The 22009-nt window shown below is 44.3% G+C and overlaps 1 protein-coding gene and 1 long non-coding RNA gene across 2 annotated transcripts in view; one reads left to right on the top strand and one right to left on the bottom strand.

Moving 5' to 3' along the window:
- Window positions 1-870, bottom strand: part of LOC129147384 (uncharacterized) — a 125643-nt gene extending 124773 nt beyond the window's left edge. The window contains exon 1 of the long non-coding RNA XR_008554756.1: window positions 787-870. This is a non-coding gene — a long non-coding RNA (uncharacterized LOC129147384). The remainder of the gene's footprint in view (window positions 1-786) is intronic.
- Window positions 1-1906, top strand: part of ANKFN1 (ankyrin repeat and fibronectin type III domain containing 1) — a 221931-nt gene extending 220025 nt beyond the window's left edge. Inside the window, exon 19 of the mRNA XM_054709322.1 lies at window positions 674-1906. Coding sequence (XP_054565297.1) covers window positions 674-1482 — 809 coding nt within the window. The 3' untranslated portion in view covers window positions 1483-1906. The remainder of the gene's footprint in view (window positions 1-673) is intronic.
- The last annotated feature ends 20103 nt before the right edge of the window (window positions 1907-22009 follow it).

Consider the following 22009-nt stretch of genomic DNA (forward strand, 5'->3'; position numbering starts at 1 on the left):
TTTCCCCCCTTTTAAACACCTTACAACGTGGTGTTTACACATGTAATCAATTTACTTTTTACAGTCACCCTTAGTAAGTTCTATTATCATCCCCACGTTACAGATAAGAAAACTGAAGCTCAAAGAAGCTAAGTAACTTCCCCAAGACCACAGGTGGAGGAAGGCTAGGATTTGAAACCAGGTTTTCCGGACTTCAGCCACTGTACTGCCTCCTGGTCTTCCGTTCCCCCCTTTTAAGTTCTAGCAAAAACGAAACAAAACAAAACAAAAAAAACTTATATCTGAAGGATAGGTAATGACAAACGAGTAACATCCATCTGTGTCATCCTCTCTACACATGCCCAAGGGGTAATAAAATCAATAAAATCGTCTGTGGGGAATGAGGACGCATTCTCCCCCTGACGCTGTCCAGGTGAACCTGTTAGAATCCCTCTCCTTCCTTCCCCCCGAAGCACAGGACCCACTACATCTCTTACAGAGAGCCCTAACGCACAACGAAAATTGTTCAAAATTGCTCAATAAGTTCAGGAGGTGAGAGCAAACCATGAAATGAAGCACAGGGCCCTTCTAGGCCCGGGAGGAGGGGAGGAGGAGGGGTTCTCAAACTGCTGTGCATGGACTCTCTGCCCGCGAAGCACCCCCAGCCAAGCCTGTTTCTTTCTCCCATCCTCAGCAGATTCGCAGCCCTGCTCGGATGAAGAAGGCTGCTCGGAAGTCTTCCTCCCCACCGACAGTGACTACGACTCCAGCGACGCCCTGAGCCCCCGAGACCTGGACCTGGTGTACCTGTCCTCGCACGACATCGCCCAGCAGGCGCTCAGCGGCCTAAGCGGCAGTGCCCCCGACGTCCTGCAGGTGCACGACACGAAGTCTTCAACCGGGTCGGACCAGGACCCCCAGGGCCAGGTTCCGGGCCCGGACCCAGACCACGCGTGTGCCGAGTTCCTCCACGGCCTGACCCTCACGGGCTTCGGGCCCAAGAACCACGCCAAAACGGCTCCGGGCGCGCGGCCGCCGCCGCTGGGCTTCCTGGGAAAGCGGAAGCCGGCCAAGCACCAGCACTACGGCGGCTTCAGCCGGCACCACCGCTGGCTGCGCATGCACAGTGAGACGCAGTCGCTCTCGCTCTCCGAGGGCGTTTACACGCCGCACCTGTCCCGGGCCGGCGACCTGGCCCAGCAGCCCGGGGAGGCTGAGCGGCCCGGATCTACCGCCGAGGGGCCGCGGGGCCTGGCTCTGACCCACGCTGCGAGCCTCCCTGAGGGGCGGCAGAGCATCCTCCAGGACCCGAGGCCTTCCATGCACCGCATCTACGTGGAGCCGTACCCCGAGGCCCTGGTGGACAGGGACGCGAAGTCCTGGGCCAGCCTGAGGCCACCTCCTGGGGGCCACTCCCGCCTGCCCAGCCCCACCCGCCCAGAGAGGAGCCCGGAGCCTCCGGCCACCTCCCAGGTGTCAGAAATACTCAGCAGCATGCTTTAGGGAGGCCACGATCGGCTGTGCATCATTCCACAGCAAGTCCCTGCATTTTCTATCACCCAGCCTGCCCCCACCATGTCCCCACCCATTTTCAAATGGTTCGAATGTTAGAAAAAAAAAAAAATCCAAAGGTTACAGGTTCAAGGCTCCCCCATTTTTTTATGTAAGAGTAGAGTTGGGGTAAAGGCGAGAGTTGGCCAGTGTCATTCCCAGTTCAGCCTACAAAAGGCATAGAGGAGCTTTTGTATGAACCTAGAGTCCTGGACGTAACCGTCCCAACATGCCTCCTTTTTGGTGGCACCTGTGACTAAGGTAGGGCAGCCCAACGAGCCACCCTCAGTTCTGCAGCTGGCTTTGTAATCTGACCCCTGGGTTTAGGGCTCTTTCCTGAATCTGTGATTGATAGGAGGAGTCCTATAGATGAAAATAAAAACTGGCATTGTTTTTGTCTCCATTCCAAACCTTTAAACGAGTTTGGGGGGAAAGGAGCCCAGGTTGTACCTCTAGGGCCCAGGGTCAAGTGGACTTGTCCTGGGTTCCCTGTCAGCACCGATCTGATTGAGGAAGCCTTGGACAGGCCTTTGCTTCAATTAGTGCTGTGTGGAAACCACCAGAAACAAAAGTAGAGGATGGTTCTCTTCTAGCTCTGTCTTGCAAAGATAGAATAAGGCGGGAAGCAGCCCTTCCTGCACACTCAGCTCCCATTCAAGCATGAAAAGGGGCTGGATATTATTCCAGGGTGCAAGAAGAGGGCTGAGTTAAGTGAAAGCCTGGATTGTAGTCAAGATAAGAGACGGGAGAGAGACATGAGCAAAAATGTATTTTCTTTACAATCCTAAAATTATTAAGTCCATGGGGGGCTGTGTTTCTGAAAATGATCATGGATCTGCTCCAGATTTCTTAGGTGATGGAATTGTCATTGAAGGAGAAAGTGCCCTGCAGATATGGCCAGGCAATGATGAAGTCTTTACAGTCACACAGACACATCTACTCACCCCCACGTCACAAGCCACAGGACAGATTGCGGCCTCCTCTTTTTAATCCGCCCTTTCCAAAGTCAGTTTTACACTGACATCAGCTGGTCCATGGGCCTCAGGGAAAATCTTTCCTTGGAAGACCCCGCCAGTGGCTCCAAGGCTGTGCTCAAAGACACCTGAAAATCCTGGTTTGGTCTCATTGCCTCCCACCTGTGTTTCTCACAAAGGAGAAACCCAAATCAAAGAGAAATCACACTGCATATTCAAAAAGGCATGATGAGCCTTCCCTTGTGTCCTGGAGTCAAGACCCCTTCAGTTCCCTGATATTCTAAATGGTCCTTTTCCGCTTCATCGGCATTTTGGTTAAATATTGCTCTTTATGGCCCTACTCCTATGCTCACAGTTCTACCATCTGTCCTCATGGGAAGTCATACGAAGTCCCCTGTTCACAATGTTATTCCGGTCCCTTCCATTTTTGAAACATTTGATTTAAACATAAATAATTACCCTGGTGCAAAGGTACAGATTTGGCCCATGGCCTATGGTCATTAGAAAACTAAAGTCCAGAGCTCAGTCTTTTTTTTTTTTTTTAAGAGATTTTATACTCAATCAACCTCCCAAAGAATCTGATCGGAATCACTGCAACTCCTTTTCCATGCCTGGGAGAATTTTAAAAGGCAGTTTTCTTCTTTCTGAGTGATTTCTATGTGTATGGAGTGTTAGAGCTAGAAGGAACCATAAAATTAGTCTAAGTCCTTGCATTTACAGATGATGCAATTAAGGCCCAGAGTGGTTAAGTGACTTATTCAAAGTTGAAGAGCTAGTTTAGTCTCAGAGTTAGGTTCAGAACCCAGAACCATCCTCTTCATAGCAGGCTCTCCCATTGGGAATTGGCACAGACCAACTCTTGTCCATGGGCTACTTAACTATTTTCCGATCATCTATCTACTTCTAATTCCAAATTCAACGTTTTTTCTCAACCTGTTATCTAATAGGTTTCCAATATCACAGAGCTCCTCGTTGCCAGGAAATTCAAATTTCATATAATAAACATCTAAGCTAATTAACTAAAATGCAAATTTGGGAGAAATGTCATTTAAAATTACATACCATTTTATTCCTATCGAATAACAAAAAATGACAGCCACCTGCATCATTGTTTATTTATTCCTAATTATAAGATAGATTGTATATGTTCAACAAGGGTGAGATGAGTTGCTGGAATTGTCAAGAACTAAGAAACCAAATGATTCTCTGATCATGGCCTGTCTGGTGGCATGGAAAGAAGTTTGTGACTGTGAATTAGAAGGAAGGCATTTGACAGGCAGCAAGAGCAGAGACTGACCCCTCCGTGGGCCCCTCAATTGGTCAGCAAGCTCTGGCATACTGGATCAGATGATGACTCATGAAGTGAAATTGCATTAAATCCAAATGCACTAATTTATACTGAGGACACGGGGTTATTTCTTCAACTTCTCTGAGAAAAATAAATGCGCACCCGTGAAATGAATAACGCACATTAGGTTTAAATGGGCTTGCTTAATCAACTTGAAAATGCATTTTCCTAGCACTACAGTACTCCTATATAAAAGTGGGTGGTATATCCTCAGTAATTAGCTATTTGTTCAAATAGCTTCCCTCCACCTGTACCTTGTGAGCTTAGTTTAACTTAATTCATTCTCGTGAGTGAAAATTGTGTTCTCTAATTCACAGTCTTTTATTCACTTGGCCAGTCTTCTCATTATGGAAACTTTACAATATATGAGGATTTTTTGTTTGTTTGTTTGTTTTGTTATGGTTTGGTTTGGTTTGATTTGATTTGGGATATGATGGACATTTCACTTTAATTCTTCTTAAGTCCAACCTGGGAGCCTCTGGAGGAAACTTTCCTATCCCAGGTCTTCTTTTCCATGGTTTTTCTAACATGCTTAATTCTCACCAGTATTAGCCAGCTCTCATCATTTGTGAAAATCCTCAAAAATCATTGACCAAGACCCTCCCACACATCGCTCTCTATTCTAAGTCCTACAGAGAACTAAAGAATCAAGTATAAAATGCATTCCCAGGCTACAAGGAGCTCACAGTCTGATATGAGTGTAGCCATCATCACCATACATCCCCCCAATGTCTTAGAAGAGTCAGGAGCCTGTCCCCTCAGCCTGGCCGACATAGCACATGTTGGCCCAGACAGCTTTGATTTCACTCTCACTGTCTAATCATAAGGATAGCAGCCCGGAAAATGAAAGTCTTTTATGTGTATGCTTGCAACCATTTAAAAGGCTATCACATCCTCTTAATTGGGGAGGATATCTGGGAGAGAGTAATTTTAAATGTTCACTCCAGGGAATGAGTATTTTAAGAAGTGGGTACTTAAAGATGAGACCCATTTCGTTTTAAGAACATTCACTGATGCTCAAAGCAATAATTACTCTGGAGAAAATGGCTCCATTTGGTTTGAAAGTTGAAGCCAATTAGTAATAATATTCCTCCAGCCCCCATTCCTGAAGGATCCCAAAGCACTTTATGAAAAGCAATGACTGAAGCCTTGTTGTACTCCCCTAAAAAGACCTTGTCTGGGAGCCACCTGGCAAACACCTACCCCATCCTTGCCAGGAGATCATGCCAGACAAGTGGAAAGAGGACTGGCCTCTCATTCATTGTTATCCTGCCTCATGAATGTGCACCCTGGTAAGGGTTGAACTCTTCATTTGAAGACAGTTTTAGACAAGGAGGCATACCGGAAAATCCCAACTCCTTGGCCTCCTCTTGTTCTTCATACTCTACCCAAGATATACTCACTTTCTCTTGGAGAACTATCAACTCAAGATCTGTAGTGCATTTAATTTCCCTAGTTATGTCAACAGCATACAGAATTCACTGGCTTCTTAAAATTGACACTTGTTAGAAAGATGATTCTATTATCCTACAGCTCTCTCAACTTTGTATAGCAGAGCTACAACAGGGAGTGCGCATCTCGTGGTATATTTGTTTATTGAACTACTAGAGGCCCAGTGCACGAAATTTGTGCACTTGGGGGGTCCCTCAGCCCCGGCCTGCACCCTCTCACAGTCCGGGAGCCCTCGGGGGATGTCCACCTGCTGTGGAGGCAGGAGAGGCACCTGCCACAGCCGCTTTGCTTGCCAGCCATGAGCCTGGCTTCTGGCTGAGCAGCGCTCCCCCTGTGGAAGCGCACTGACCACCAGGAGGCAGCTCCTGCATTGAGCATCTGCCCCCTGGTGGTCAGTGCGCATCATAGTGACCGGTCGTCCGCCGTTCGGCCGATTTGCATATTAGCCTTTTATTATATAGGATAACATACTCATTAGAGAGGTTAGTTATAGATTTACAAGAGAACACTCTCAGAGAATTGAAAGTGCAACCTTTTCACTTTATAAAGTCTAAATATTTTTTCAGATGATTCAATAAAGCAAATCTGAATTATTTTTCCTGGTGATACCTTTAAGGGAGCTATCCAGAAAGCAGTGATACCTCTTCACAGGTAGCAGGGTGAACAAGGGAAAAATTTGTTTCTTTGTGGGTCACCTCTCCTAAGATGTTCAAACACATGGCTCATGACTGTTAAGCTAAACTTCAGTGCGGCCTTACAAACAACAAGGGTAGTGTATTTGAAACTATGTTGTACAGTTTGGAAACTTATTCTGAGATCTTAATTCAGAGTTTTTCTGAGGTGTTGAACTTTGCCATTAGCAAAAAGTATTTTTAGAAAAATCCATTGACTGTTTATGAAGCACTGATTTTGCCATATTTCAGGTCTCTGGTTTTTCCACTACATCTGCACACAGTAGTTATATTTGGGAGTTTTTTCAATTATTTCTTTTATTTCCATTAATAATGAATTTTTAAAATGGTTAATCAAAAGGATAGTTGGTTTTATTTAACAGTCATATAAAGTAGACTGTGAAAATATGCTGTTTTGATAAAGGAAGTAGGAGGCTTGTTGTTGTTTTAAATATTATCTTAGGGTCTTTCCCCTCCAGATATATACACTTTTTCATTTTGGCAAAAGCCAATATTTAACTTAGTGGCAAATGTAATAAAGCTGTTAGTTAATGCTCTTTGCTCCTCTTCCTCCAGTCCATGACATGAAAGTCTAAATATGCTTCCACAGCAACCACCATCCAGTAGCTGATTTAGTAAAACCAAATTTGGAAAATTATTGTGTTAAGTCACTCTGAGTTGCTGTGTTACTTCTTGCCCTGTAACAAACCAGATGTTTGAGGGTTTCCTATGTATGTGGTCACAAGCATCAGTGTAATGTTTGTGATGGAAATAGAATTAAAGAAGTGTGTGTGTGTGTGTGTGTGTGTGTGTGTGTGTGCACGCGCGCGCGCGCGTGTGTAGTGGGGAAGGGGTGTTTCATAGAAAAAGTAATTTAAGTGACATTCTATTAGGGAGTGTTTAATTGCTTCCTGCCTAATGTGTACATAGTAATTTGGCTGATTATTGGTTATTCAGAATCTATTGTATCTTGTTGCTATGAATGCAACGAAGTGTATGTAAAAGACTTCAGTATGTTATCTGCACAATTTTGTGTGCTTTAAACCTCTGTAAATGTACAGATGAATCATGATGTACTATGTGTTAAATGTGACTTTTGATCTTGAAACAATAATATTTTATAGTATTTTACAAACTATTGGGAAATTTTAAAAGGATATTGTAAATGGCCAGTACCCTCAATGAAAAACAATACTGGAAAAAATGCATGCCTCTCCAACATACCAATTTATAACAAGAGGTCAGAGGTTAACAAGAATTAAGATAATTTTTCTAATGGCAAGTATTTTTGATAATTTCTTACTGCCTAATTGTATTTGAAAGAAAATTTGTCAGCAGAAGAAATCTCAGCTATTAGAGGGGATGACTTTGTTTCCTAAGCATTAAGTAATACTAATGTACTTTATGTCTAACCTGATGTTGTTGAAATCTAATTCAAGGGTGAAGAAGTAAAAAATATTTTCGATTCTTCATAGAATTTTTGCTGCTTAAAGGACAATTTCCAAGCCCTTTGTCTTCAGTGTGGAGAAATGTCAATTAAATAATAAACTAATAGAATTGTCAGTACTTGGCTTAACTGATAGTTTTTACAAGTCTGAATAAGACAAACATTTTTTAGCCTGAGCTCTAAAAATCTTCTCACGGATACTTTGGAAGAGTTATTATTTGGGGCATTGTTTTAACAACTATCAGAAAAGTCTAACCGGTTGGCCCTTGATTGGTCAACAGCATTTGGGTTATTTCTCTTGCATAATTGGTTATTGCCAAGTATTGAAAATACAGCAGCAGGCTGCAATGGCAAATGCTCTCACCAAGTTGCACGCAGAGGGAGCTTGGCCCTCTCCACCTTGCTCCTTCCTCCACTGCGTGCATGTTTAAATGTCTTCAGTGCATTTCTGCATGTGCTGTTCTATCTCTATTTAGCCCTTTATTTCCACACCCACAAAGCTCCCCCTGACCCTTGCTCCCTCTGGCTGAGAATTAAGATTTCTTCTGTGTTTGAGACCACTACAAAGAGATTACTTCGATCCCAAGAACCTGCACAAAGGTTCTCCTGAATTCCCAAGGACAGGAAATATGCTGCTTTAGACCATGTATTTGTCTTATGCTGTTTTACAGAATTCTTTTAAATACACACACATACACAATCCAACTCTGTATTGGCATGTTTGTGGTCGGTTTTCCTGACAGCCTCAGAGGGCTGTTTTGTTGTCCTGGCCCAATGTGCTGTTTTCCTTATGTAAATTGTCATCTTTCTAAGTAAACCATTACTTTCTTTTCCTAACTCTGTCTTTAAATAAAAGTTTACCTTCTTTTTCAAACCAAACAGATGGCATTGCTCTTTAATATCCCCTTTCCTCTATGAACACTCCTGGGGAGGTTTTGGGGGAGGGACAGGATGGGGTGTAGAGCAAGAGGAGGCCTTTCAAATTCAAACTGCTAAATAAAAGGTTTGCCTGTATTGAATGCTTGGCCTTTGACAAGGTATGCTGAGCAAATACCCAGTATTTCAATATGCCAATGAAAACTAATTTCTTCTTTATAATAATATTAACAATAATAATAATGTTAGGGAATTAAGCAAACTTAAACCAGGAGTTTCTTACCAAGTTATGGTATCAGGCAGCGGGGAGAAAAAATCTCAAAGAAGTTCTCGTGCCCAATATTATCCGCCAAGTAAGTTAGATCTTTGCAATGATTTCTTGAATGTGAATATATATTTTCTCTCCAGGTGGCATACGGTATTCTCAAATCTGCATAATGTGCCTTGTTCTGTCAATAATAATAATGCTTGTTCTGTCATAATGCCCATTCTGTCAATCATTGCGTTAAGCTATAGGCCACAGAAGGAACTAGTATTAGATACCAGGCTAGAGGAAGTCAGGTGTGCACTAAACTGGATCAGATGCTCTAAGTCAACCCCCTAGGTTTATTTGGCCATCATTTTCCCAACACATTTCATAGCTCCTGGCACAAATAACTGTTAAGTGAGTGATAAAATGATGAAGAGATCACTTAAAGTCAAATTAACTCCCATAAATTGCTTACCTTTGCCATAAAGAAATGGACTCAAAGGCCTTTCCAAACGCCTGCCAGCACAAGGGTCTCTAAAATAGCTCAGATGGAGCTGTTTGTCCCTTCAGTGTACCTTGAAGTACTTCTTTTAGGACTTCCTGAAAAGTTCCCCCACCCACTCCACACACCATCTCCAGAATGTTTTGATTGAGATCCACCCCCAGAAGGAAGCAAAGAGCCAATGGAGAAACCTGCTCTTTATTATGGTGCAGGATGTACTTCCAGACAGCCAACAGTTATCTGAGAGTCCTAAAACCATACCCCCTGGTTGAGCACCATGGAGATTGATATGCAAATCATCTATCCCTGCTACATCCTGTAAGTATCAAACCTACTGACATCTTGCCCCAGTGTCCAAGAAGGCCACTTTTGTACACATCATTTTCACCAGGCTTTTGGTAACTGCAATTTCCTATCTATACTAATAATAGCCTAGGTGGTCGTCACACCCTCATGCATCACGCCCTAACATCATCACAAAATGGCCATCACAAGATGGCCATCACCAGATGGCTGCATGCACAGCAGAGGCGGGGCCCAGCAGAGGACGCGGGTCGCGGCAGGAGTGGGCAGTTGTGGGCAATCAGGCCAGCAGGGGAGGGCAGTTGTAGGCGATCAGGCTGGCAGGGGAGCAGTCAGGCGTCAATCAGGCTGGCAGGGGAGTGGTTAGGGGGCAATCAGGCTGGCAGGCAGGCAGGCGAGCGGTTAGGAGCCAGAGGTCTCAGATTGTGAGAGGGATGTCTGACTGCTAGTTTAGGCCCACTCCCACAGGGACATCCCCCGTGGGGTCCCAGATTTGAGAGGATGCAGGCTGGGCTGAGGGACACCCCTCGTGCACGAATCATCTCTAGTATGTTTATAAAACCCTTTTACAAGCACCACCCTATGTAAGCTTGACAAACAGCGCTGTGCTCAGAACAAGAAGTTGTATCTCTGTCTTAGAAATAAGGAACTAGAGGCTCAGGAAAGTGAGTTCTAGGGCCCAGGACTCTTGACTTTCCAGGGGGCCTTGTGCCATTGACTTAGGTCCTATGAGAATAGAAAAACATTACCTGAATTGGCCACTGAAAGATCTTTCTCTGGAACAGACACCTGCATAGACAGACATGAAGGGACATTTATACCACACAGCTAATGTCCATAAATGAAGCCAAACAAGACAACAAAGCACATGGACACTTTCCCAGGAGGCCGGTGTTCTAGCGCAGGGGCAGGCACTCTGAATCCGCAAAAGAGACACTTTTCCTCTCTGAGCTTCCAGATAAAGGCACTTCATCAAATGTGTAGTATATTTTTCAGCTTTGAAAATCCACAAATCTAAAATACTCACACTGAGAACCTATTGGAGGAGGCAGGATTCTTCTAAGAACGCCTCTGTGTTATGGAGATGTTTCGTGCTGTCATTGCTCTTGTTGGAGAAGGTAGGTGGTGGAAGATAAGTAGGAGATGACATTGAGCCCATAGCAGCTAAAGGAGAATGGAGAAGAAAAGTAACTGACCAATCCATGTGCAGCATCCCTTCCCAATATTCTATACCCCCTCCCCCCCCAAAAAAAATCCCTCCTTCTTTACCCTCCATCAGTCTCTCGCAGAAAACAGTTCATTTATTTCAGATCCCTAGTCCATGGTTATCCAGGCCATGGTGGAATCACAGTGAATGAATGAGATCTGGACTATCCCTTGGACTTTTCTGACTTGGTATTGGCATCTCCCACCAGCTGTTCTCTTAGATCCTGCCCAATCACTATCCTAAGATCCCCTCCATGGAGTATCCTGGAAAGGGTCAAAGCATTGCACAACTCCAGGGGGCACTGCTTAACAAGTATTTGTGCCAGGAGTTGTAAAATGTATTGGGAAGATGATGGAGGGGAAAATAGGCAGTTGCTTTTGACTTAGTCTTAGAACATCTGATCTAGTTGAGTGTACACCTGGTGCCTGACTTCCTCTAGCCTGTATCTAATATCAGTGCCTTCTGTGGCCTATAACTTAGTGCAGTGATTGACAGAACAGGCACCCACCAGCTGTGCTCTTAGGTCCTGCCCAATTACTACCCTAAGATCCCTTCGCTTGGACTGTCCTGCAAAGGGTCAAAGCACTGCACAACTCTGGGGGGCACTATAATTACGTGTGGAGTGTGCTGCATTGTCCATTTCCCAGAATCCAGGAGGGAAGCAAGCAAACCCTTTGCCAGACAGCAAGCCTGCAATGAGCATCTCCTCTGGGGTGGAAAGGAAGATGAGAGGTTGGCATGGGACAGAGCATGCCCCTCCCCTATGTATGGGGGACCTACTTTGAAGCACAATGTTGGACACACTTTGATTCTTCTAAGTCTGGGGCAACTTGAGCACCAGCTTGGACCTCACTTGGGCCATTTCGGCTTGGCTGGAGCCAAGAGCCAGTCATTGTTCTCCTTCTGCCCTCAGCAAAGTCCCTGAAGTCAGGACAGCATCATTCTCTGACAAACATTCAGCACATTTCCTCGGGTCCCAGGAGGCCTGATATTGAAATGTTTTCCTCCCCATAGTTATATTTTCCTTGGTTGAAAAAGTTTTGTTTTGGAAGTTGCTACCCTGTCGAGGTAATGAGTCAGTTTGGGAGGCTGGTGCAGAGAGGAAAATGCACATCATTGGCAGAGGCCAGAAGAATGGGGGTGAGGGAAGATGGGAGGTTCTGGGTGGGATTCAGAGCTCCACGCCCTCTGCCCCCTTCCACCCCTTCAGGAAGAACATGACCCCTCCTTCTCAGTGGGGGCTTCTTCTTCAGGGACCAAGCCTCAGGGCTTGTTCCCACGAAAGGATAGGTAGGCAGGAAAGGAGCTAACATTATGAGTCATTTTTGAGTGCCATTTAATCTTTTACTTTCTACTTTCTGTGAAAGTTGGGTAGCATTATCATCCACCTTTTACAGGTTGGAAAACTGAGGCTCAAAGGAAGGGAAATCACATGCCCAATATCATACAGCTAGTGGCAGAGCTAGGATTGGAATTCAAGGAGTCCCACACCCAGTCTACCATGTGGTCCCTCTACAAGACTCATCCTTACCCAGAGAAACAAACCTGTGACTCAGGGGACGCATGGGAAGACCCATTAGGAGAGACAATGGAAACGATCTGCCTGGGGCTGGAGAGTATTGTTGGCAGAGGGAACAGAGGAGGTGTGTGGACTCCAGCCACCCTTTCCTTTGGCTTCTACCCCTTCAATTTTCTGACGCTATCATTTTCTTCAATGGGGGAGAACAGTCATAGAGATACAAAAAACTCACATACATGCACCAACACATTCAGTTCTCCCCACCACACACACACACACACACACACACACACACACACACACACACACACAAACACACCCATCCACACAAGCACAGAGGCACACACATCTGGAGGTAAAACTCAGGGATTCAAGGGTTGGCCTCATGCCAGCTCTGAGCCCCAAGTAGCCCACTGAGGAGCCCTGGTCTGCCTCACTTTGGGAGGTCAAATCAATGAAAGAGCCCTGGTAGTTTAAAAAAGAGAAAGGGAGAAAAAAAGAACACCAGCACCTCTCATGATGGGAGGTCAGAGCGAATGAAACCAGGAGGGGGGGTAGCGGTACGGGAGCTGGGGTGAGAGCATGGGGGTGGGGAGCCTGGTGCTGGCAGCTGAATTCCTACCCTGGCCCAGCTCCAAAAGATTAAAATAGAGCTCTTAGAGTGTCCCCTCCACAGACCAGCCTGCCAGGGGCCAGACAATACGTGGGTTTGTGCTCCAGCACAGGCCTCCAGAGAGGTGATGTTTTTACCCGGACAGCTAAAGGCACAGAGGCAGGTCTAAGCCATTCCAAGGCTCCTTTGGCCCACAGTCCCAGAACAGGCCACAGCAGAGGGAGAGCTGCCGGCTGCTAAGACGCACACAGATCTGCTCTTTTCTCTTCTCACCCCAGGGCAGGCTGCTGGACTCACACTTCAGTCTATCTACCCCCAAACACCCACCTGGCAGGGTGATGTGGGACGAAGGCTTAGTGAATTCGTTAATTGGAAAAAGAAAATCTCAACAAGCCTGTAAACAGGCAGCTCTACTAATGAGGGATGGACAGGGCCTCCCTCGGGGTTACCTGAAATACTCAGATGCGTACAGACACCTCATTTTTCCTACCCAAGGAACACAGCTTCCCCAGAAGGAAGCCCTGCTGGCCACTTGAGGCTACGTCTGCTTCCCTTGGAATTCTTGAGCATTTTAGGCAGCTGGGACTCAAGTTCAACCTCTCAGACCACTTGCTAATACAGAAGGATGAAGACGAGTTATGTGTCAGCACAGACACAGGTTCTAATCCTGACTCTGCCACTTAGTAGCATTTTGAATGTGGGAAATTTTATTTAATCTTTCTGGGACTTGGGTTCTTTATCGCTAATAGCAACTACTGATGGTCATAAGGTTAAAGGAGAACATTGGTCAAATCAATGCCTGGCATGATCTAGCAAATTTTAGCAAAAAACAAACAAACAAACAAAAAAACCTCTCTCCTACCAGATTCCCCATAATCATGATGAAAATATAATTTATCACTCAAACTAAAAGACTTTTGATAGTAAGAGTGGGCACTCACTGGACAGACCCTGGGACACTGGCTTACCAGGGTCTCTAGGAAACTGGGACACATGAGTCCTCCTTTCTATTAACTTTCTGAAGGGTCCCTATATAACATGCCATCAAGAGCATCCTTTTTACAATGTCCCTAAGGTTACTCTACACCATGAAGCCCATTGGAAGTCACAGCTTTTTATGATATACCATGATATTCATGCATAAATTTTTAATTTAAAATACCATTTTATTATATATTTAAAAATCATGCCCCAGCCAGGTGGCTCAGTTGGTGAGAGCATCATCCTGTACACCAAAAAGGTTGTGTGTTTGATTCCTCGTCAGGGCACATACCCAAGTTGTGGGTTTGATCCCCAGTTGGGGCGCATATGGGAAGCAACTGATCAATGTTTCTCACATCAATGTTTCTCTCTTTCTCCCTTCCTTTCCCTCTAAAATCAATAAACATATCCTTGGGTGAGGATTTTTTTTTAAATCATAAGACTGTAGGTAAGTGACAAGAGGTAAGTGAGAAGTCATATTTGGATGAAGGACTAGAAATGGATATGCAATTCTACTGCCATCTTAATTTCTTCTTTTCTGCTAATGGGGAAATTTTTATTTGGTTTTCAATTCAATTTTACTAGGGAAAAAATACCCTCCTTTCAGTTCACAGAATATGGTTTTATTCCATAAAACCAAAGTTTGAGAAGTGCAGCTTTAAAGAATCAAGAATCTGCCCCAGGGAGTGAGGGATGGAGGGCAGCATTAATGACCATGACCTATGTTTTTTCTTTAAACTGTTGTAGCCATCCAGGGATAAAGATTGAGACATAGGAGGCCTCAGTCCCTCACCAGGCATATAGCTCCATAGGGCTGCTGAGTGTCCTCACGGTATGGCAGATGGCTTCCCCCAGAGCAAGTCATCCAAGAGAGAGAGCAAAGCCATCCAATGTGCCCAAGATGGACTTTCCATTTTAAACCAGGACAGTCCCAGGCACACTGTTGAACTGATGGCCTTCGTGAAAGAAGAAAATACCTGAGAAGTATCCATAGGCTCCTCAGCACAGACCTGCAGCCAACAGCTTCAGTCTATCAAAAAGAACCTTTACACCCAATACCCAAACCAAACAGCTCTCCGAAAGAAAGCAATCCTGGTCAGCCAGGTGACATCTGGGTTCTCTAGTGCAGAAAATGATTGAGCAGCTTTTGTGTGTGGCTGTTTTAAAATACACTCTTGAGTGCAAGACTCTGATATCTCCCACTCAACCCAGCCAGCCCTTCTCTAGTCGTTGGGTGTCATTAGGATCTGGCCTCCTGAGTTTCTGGTAAACTTCCAGCATGAGGTCCTGGAGACTTTATCTGTTTAATAGTTGTTTGTTAAAATGAACAACATCTTCCCTGGAGTGTTTTGCTTGCACTAAGTACATTTAAGCCACATATGGAGAGTTGTAGGGCTTATAATGTGACCTCTCTCTTCATTCTCACAACCTGTAAAGTTGGCATAGCGATGGTGCGCATTTCTCTTCTGAAGGTTTCAACTCTTAGAGAATATAGCTAGCAGGTAGAGAACTAGATAATTCAGACCCAGGTCTTCTGACTTTCAATCCCATGCCGTCTCTACTAAATCACACCTCAGTATTGCCATTCATTTATTTTATTTAACATGGAGTGATATTGAGACATGATTACTACTGCATTTAAGCTGCGTCATTTAAAAAACACGTAGACAAACACACACACACACACACACACACACACACACACACACACTCACCAACACACAGAGACTAACGTTCAAACTTGGCCCATAGAAATCAGCCTACCTTACACCCCCACCCAAACAGTGAATAGATGCATTTTCCTGGGTTTTACTTCAGCCACATGGCCACTTTGGGAAATCAGCTACTGCCTGAACCAAATAGAATAATACCTTAGGGAGTTGGTTTAAGCGAGAGAGGGCAAGTACATTGTTTATTACACATTTAACCAGCATAAAATAATGTAAAGCATGCTACCAAGTAAAACCAAAATACCACTTTTGGAAATCTATCCAGTAGAGAGAAAAGCCCCAGTAGATAAGGAGATTTGTTCAAGATGCTTATTTCAGCTTTGCTGGTTGTGGCAAAACTAACCGGAAACAAGCCGAGTGTCCATAAATAGCAGAAGAGTTGGACAAATTATCCTGCACCTATGGTACAATTATAGAATAAGAGCACCTAGCTGGTTTGGCTCAGTGGATAGAGCGTTAGCCTGCAGACTGAAAGGTCCCGGGTTTGATTCCCGGTCAGGTCACATGCCAGGGTTGCGGGTTTGATCCTTAGTATGGGGCAAGCAGGGGTCAGCCGATCAATGATTCTCTCTCATCATTGATATTTCCATCTCTCTCTCCCTCTCCTCTCTGAAATCAATAAAAATAAAAAAAGAGTAAGAGCCATTTATATTGACCTGGAAAGATCCATGTGGGTTGAGAAGAAAAGAAGGAGGGAAAGAAGGGGGAGGAGGGTGAGATAGTACAATGTATTTTATGATCCAGCCTGCTATAAGTAAATTTTAAAAATTCTGTGAATGGCTCGGCCGGCATGGCTTGGTGATTGAGTGTCGACCTATGAACCAGGAGGTCATGGTTCTATTCCCAGTCAGGGCACATGCATTGTTGTGGGCTCAGTCCCCAGTATTGGGGCATACAGGAGGCAACCAATCAATGATTCTCTCTCATCATTGATGTTTCTATCCCTCTCTTCCTCTACCTTCCTCTCTGAAATCAGTAAAAAATATATTTTAAAAAAAATCTGTGAATGTATAAATATGCTGTGTATACACACATAGAAATAAATATGGAAAGAAACATAAGCTATAACTTCAGAGTGTAGACTAGGAGAGGACGATCTGACTTGCTAAAAAGAGCACATATTATCTTTTTAAACAATAATAAAGTAGATCAAGATAAAAATAAACTGAGACCAGAATTTTATCAAGTCTGACTTGAACCCAGAAAACTCAGATTCCTCCCATTATGTCTTTGAGTTCAACCAAATGCACTCAATCCTAATTGGCCCCAGACACTGACATCTGTGAGAAAAGTTCCACTCTCCACATTGGTTTTCAAAATGGCCCTGTCTGCTGGATGGTAAGATTTTGAGACTCATCCTCCCCACTCCCACTTCTCCCTCCACCCACTCATACCCAAAAAAGACTTTGGTCCCCACTAAAAGGCCAAGAATAAATCCTTTCCACCCCAGTTATTCTGCCAATACATCATTCTCCCACTCTTCTCCCGGCCCTCCAGAGGGTGGACTCTGGAAATGGGTGCCTGTGGGAGGCAGTGGAATCTCCCTTTCTAAAGGTCTTTACCAGGAGAGCCACATCTGTGGAGGATGGCTTAGATTTAAGTGCAGTTAGGACAAGCTAGTTATGGGCTATTTGGTGTTTTGGGGAGAGCTGATTGCATGCGGAGCCCAGTGAGAGGGAGAGACAGGAAGTCAGGAGCCCTGGCGGCAGAGAAAAAATATATACAGATGAAATAACTTGGCAGCCTGAAGAAGCAATAGTTAATCAATTACTATGTACAACTCCTAGATTAGATTTTTGGTCAATGTTAATGTAGAAGAGAGAGTTTAGATGATAACTCCGGATGCAGGACGATCTCGAACAGCAGATGTCATTTGGTAGAGATTGAAGTTCCATATTTAGATTAAAAAATCCAAGAACAAAATGGGAGAATCTTAGCTGAGCAAAGGATTGTAAAAACATAAATAAATAAAGTTGATTTAGGCATTTAATTTAATAAGCTACAATTAAGCAAAGGTATAAAAAGCTGCTTAAAAAAAGACAGAAAAAAGTAAACTAATGCAGTCTCTAGGTATTTTACTAGAAATAAGTCTATTCATCTAATCATTCATTTGTTCATTCTGTCAATAGCAATTATTAATGGAATACCTACTATGCACCAGGCACTGTACTAAGCATGAGTTAATAAGCTCTAAAAATTACATAGTCTTTTGCATTCATATTTTTACTCTCATGCTTAATCCAAGGTACATTGTTTTAGCTTCATTAGCACACTGTACAAGGATGGTAAGTGAATATATACCAAGTCATGCATGGAATAGTCAAAGGAATGGAGGATATTTAGCCAGAGGTATTAAGATATGACAGCTGCCATCAAATATCTGGAGGATGACTGCAATCATTAAATAGACTTATTTTCTATAGTATCATTTAGGAGAATTATGTCTGTAGAAGTTTTAAAATACGTCTACAAAGTCTTCTATAATCTTCCCTTCAAAAGGTTGAGGCTATTTTCTCTCACCTTGAATGTTGGCTGGACTTAGTGACTCACTTCTAAGTAAGAGAATGTGGCAGAAGTGACAATGTGTGACTTCCAAGACTAAGTCATAAGAGGCACTGTGGATGCCACCTTGCTCTCTCTCTTGGATCACTTGCTCTGGAGGAAGCCAGCTTCCATGCCGTGAGAACACTCCAGCAGTCCTATGGAGAGGTCTGCCTGGTAAGGAACTGGGGGCTCCTGCCAACAACCAGTGATGAACTGAAGCCTTCTGCCAGCAACCATGTGGCTGACCCACCTTACATGCAGACCTTCCAACCCTTGGTCAAAACTCAGATGTGTAAGGCTGGTGTGGCTCAGTGGTTGAGCATTGACCCATGAACCAGGAGGTCACAGTTCGATTCCCACTCAGGGCACATGCCTGGGTTTTGGGCTCAATTCCCAGTAGGGGGCTGCAGGAGGCAGTCAGTCAATGATTCTCTCATCATTGACGTTTCTACCTCTCTCTCTCTCTCTCTCTCTCTCTATCTATCTATCTATCTATCTCTCTCTCTCTCTCTCTCTCTCTCTCTCTCTCTTCCTTCCTCTCTCTGAAATAAATCAAAACACATTTTGAAAAAATAAAAAACTTAAAGGATGCAGCCCTAACTACAGTCTTGACTACAACTTCATTAAATACTCTGAGCCAGAACCAACCAGCTGAGCTGCTCCTGAATTCTTGATGCTCAGGAACTCCTTGGGATTATAAATGTTTGCTGTCTTTAAGCAGCTAAATTTTGGAATAATATGTTATGCATAAATGACTAATATAATTACCAAAAAAAAATGGGTTTGGCAAGGAATTCGATGTAATCATAACAGAAAATATTTCAGATTATTACAGTTGTCTAACAATGGAATGAATGATGCCACCTGAAGCTAAAGCGGTGAGTTCTCCATGCTCAACCAGCCATGTTGATCTCTTGACCTTCACTCTGTTCTCTGGCTAAGAAAGGGAAGTTACCTTCATACGAAGGCAAGACAACCATGGATGATTTTCTCCTGCGTGTTTTGACTCTAGAGTGGCTTGTCCCCCCACCATTGCTTTGTTTTTGCAATGCTATCTCTGCCATAATTCAGAGACCCACCAAATGGAAATTGGATTTAAGACACCAATGGCCCTAGATTGCACCAAGAGCACAGTAATCCCTTCAAAGCCCAAGTTGCAGTAGTCAACATTCCCCCTGCTGCTACTGATAATTTGTACCATATTGACAAGGTCACTTGGCATTTGCAAATAGGGTTCTGTAGTGGCTGGACATCAAAACCATGGAGTAGGTCTTCATCAATCTGGAGCTTGGAACCCACCCTCTCCGCCCACTTTATAGCCACCAGAATGTCGGGCAGCCCAGACTGTTCTTACCACCCACATACCCAGCTCATTGAGCTGCTCCTGCTAAGAGTAGAGACGCACACAGCTCCTGGGTAGGGGATGGGGAGGAAGGGACTGATGGGGACTGGGTAGTCCCAGAGAACAAACCCAAGGCAGGTGGAACATGCTCAGGACCTGAAGGATCCAATTAAGCTCAATTCACTGGGATCCAGAGTTTTCCTACCAAATTCCTGAGGAAACCAAATTGAATAATGTATGGCTTATTCAGAAACACACATCCCCGTGTTGTTGGCCGAGGCAGGGGCAGTGTGGCGGGGGGCTTAGGCAAAGGGGTGCAGGTGCAACGAAATGAAAACAACAGACTAAAACAACAAGCTCCCCAGCCTATAAAGAACAGCCCGTGTTTTGCTGGATTCCTTGGTCAGAGCGTGCGTGCATATATATGTGGGTTCTTGTGTGCATGTGCAGCTGGGCCTGGGGTGGGGCGTGGGGGGCCTTCCAGGGAGGGAGCAAGAACATGTCTCCATATTTTAAATGGCAATCGCAAAGGAAACCATCAGAGGTGCTCCAACATACGTTTGGCAGCTCCTACAATAACTTCTAAATCTCCCTCATTTCATAAACATTTTATATACATTTTTAAGTGGGAATATTTTTGCTCATTTGGGAAGAGTGTGCCTTTATGCGGTTGAGTCTGCCTAATTTGTGCCTTATACGTTTCGGGTTTTTTTTCAGGGATGGGAAGCAAGAGCAATGACAGTTGCTGAAATGTGGGGTAGGGGGCAGGGTGGATTGAGATGAGGAGAGAGTTTGGGGACAGAAAGGAGGAGGAGAGTTCTATGCAAAAGAAAATTTTGTCATTGTCCTGCTTTGGGTCTGTTCAGCACCTTTCCATGGAAAACCTGTTTAACCTGCTTTAAAAAAAAAAAAAAAACACTTGCAGCAATTGGAAGTTATGAGTAAGGGTTGTGTTGCTTTTCTGTTCGACCTCCACTCCTGCAGAACTGAACAATTCAATCTCTCTTTCCCCAGCTTACCTGTGGCATGTGGGGCCTGCTCGGCTTGAATAAATGGCTGTTTATGGATGATAGCATCTGGTATGCCCCTGATGAGGTCACCTTGTTATGTTAAATATTTCTACCTCCTGGTAGAGAAACCAAAGCTGACTGCTCTCAAGACCACCTCTGCCCAACACAGAGAGCACGGCACCCAAGGCAGGATCTTAACCTTTGAAAGGCCAATTAGGCTCCTTGGTGAACTTGAAACACTCCTTTCAGACCCTGGGACCAGAGTAAAGGATCAGGGCTTTAACCTAATAATGCCCAAATCGATGCTACATATGGAGAACCTATTCATACAGGGCTCTGAACACCTTGTCTGTTTTTACGCTCGCTACAACCCTGGCGAAGTTGTTATTGTTGTTTTGATTTCCATTATACAGATGAACAAACTGAGGCTCCATGAAATTAAGTAACTTGCCCAAGGCCTTTCCTGAAGAAAGTAGAAGACACAGGATTTGAACTCAGGACTTTCTGGCTCCCAAGTTTCAGATTATTCAACTAGACATTCTGGGGAAAGCAACCTAGAGAAGCGAAAAGAATCAGAAATGCTGTGTGGCCCAATTATTCGAGCTCACCTTGCCTCAGTTTTCTGAGCCATAAAAAGTGGGAGATGAACACCCTTAATATAGACAGCTGAGATCTTAGTGATGACTTTCAAATTTATTGAGTAACTTGTGGCCAGTTTGCTGACCAAAAGTAAACTAATGAATCGATATATGGATCAACATCTCTTTCCAGCTTAATTTCTCAAATAAGTCCCACTGTTACTCAGAGGAATCGAAGAGTCCACTGCTCGTTCCTTGGTTCCTGAACAAGAAGGGCGGATTTGGAGCTATAAATCCACAGAGTCTCCTGTATGAGACAAAGAACTAAAGCCCTCTCCTCTGAACTGTTGACCAACATAACTCCAACAAGACATGTTTTTCCAATGTTCCTCCAGTAGCTATCCTAGGATGTGGAGGAACATGTGAAGAAAAACAAATGGATTCATTTTTTAATAAGGTCGGAAAGGCATACCAAATATTTCGAATCTCCAAGGTGTCTACTTCCCGCCAGCTGTCCACGGTTTTCAGCTGTGTCTCAGAAATGGAGTTCAAGACACCCAGCAAGTAATTCTAACCAGCAGTGCCAGGAAAATATTAGAGTCTGAAAAAACAAAGCAGAGATCCATTTATTTTTTTAAAATATCTACATATCTTCCTATAACGTCCCTCACACCAGAGAACCCTGGACAATTCTGCCTTCACCTGACCAGGATGAACAATTTCAGAGCCAAATCTATTCATGTCTCACTTCACCCAACCTTATGAGCGTCACCCCAACCTCTTTTTTTTTTTTTTTTCCTGTTGACGCTGATTTTCTCGAATTCACTCCCCTGTGGGATGAATTGGTTCTATTCCGAAGATGGTGGGGGCGTTCTGCTGTGATGACGCTGGTTGTGGTGAGCAAAGCCTCCAGGACTACTGGGTCTGAAATTCTCTCCAACCCTGGCCATTAGACAGCCAGCTCCCCAGATGGGGCAGCCGTGGCCTGCCGCCTCCTGCCTTGAGAGTCAGCCTGGGGGTCGCAGAAGGAGACCCTAGAGAGCGGTAGGGTTAACCAACCAACCATAAACATTGCCTCCTCTGTTGATCTTCAAAGGCTTGGGGAAAGAAAACAAACCACATAAATCTTTAT

The sequence above is a fragment of the Eptesicus fuscus genome, chromosome 20 (assembly GCF_027574615.1).
Source record: "Eptesicus fuscus isolate TK198812 chromosome 20, DD_ASM_mEF_20220401, whole genome shotgun sequence".
Taxonomy (NCBI): domain Eukaryota; kingdom Metazoa; phylum Chordata; class Mammalia; order Chiroptera; family Vespertilionidae; genus Eptesicus; species Eptesicus fuscus.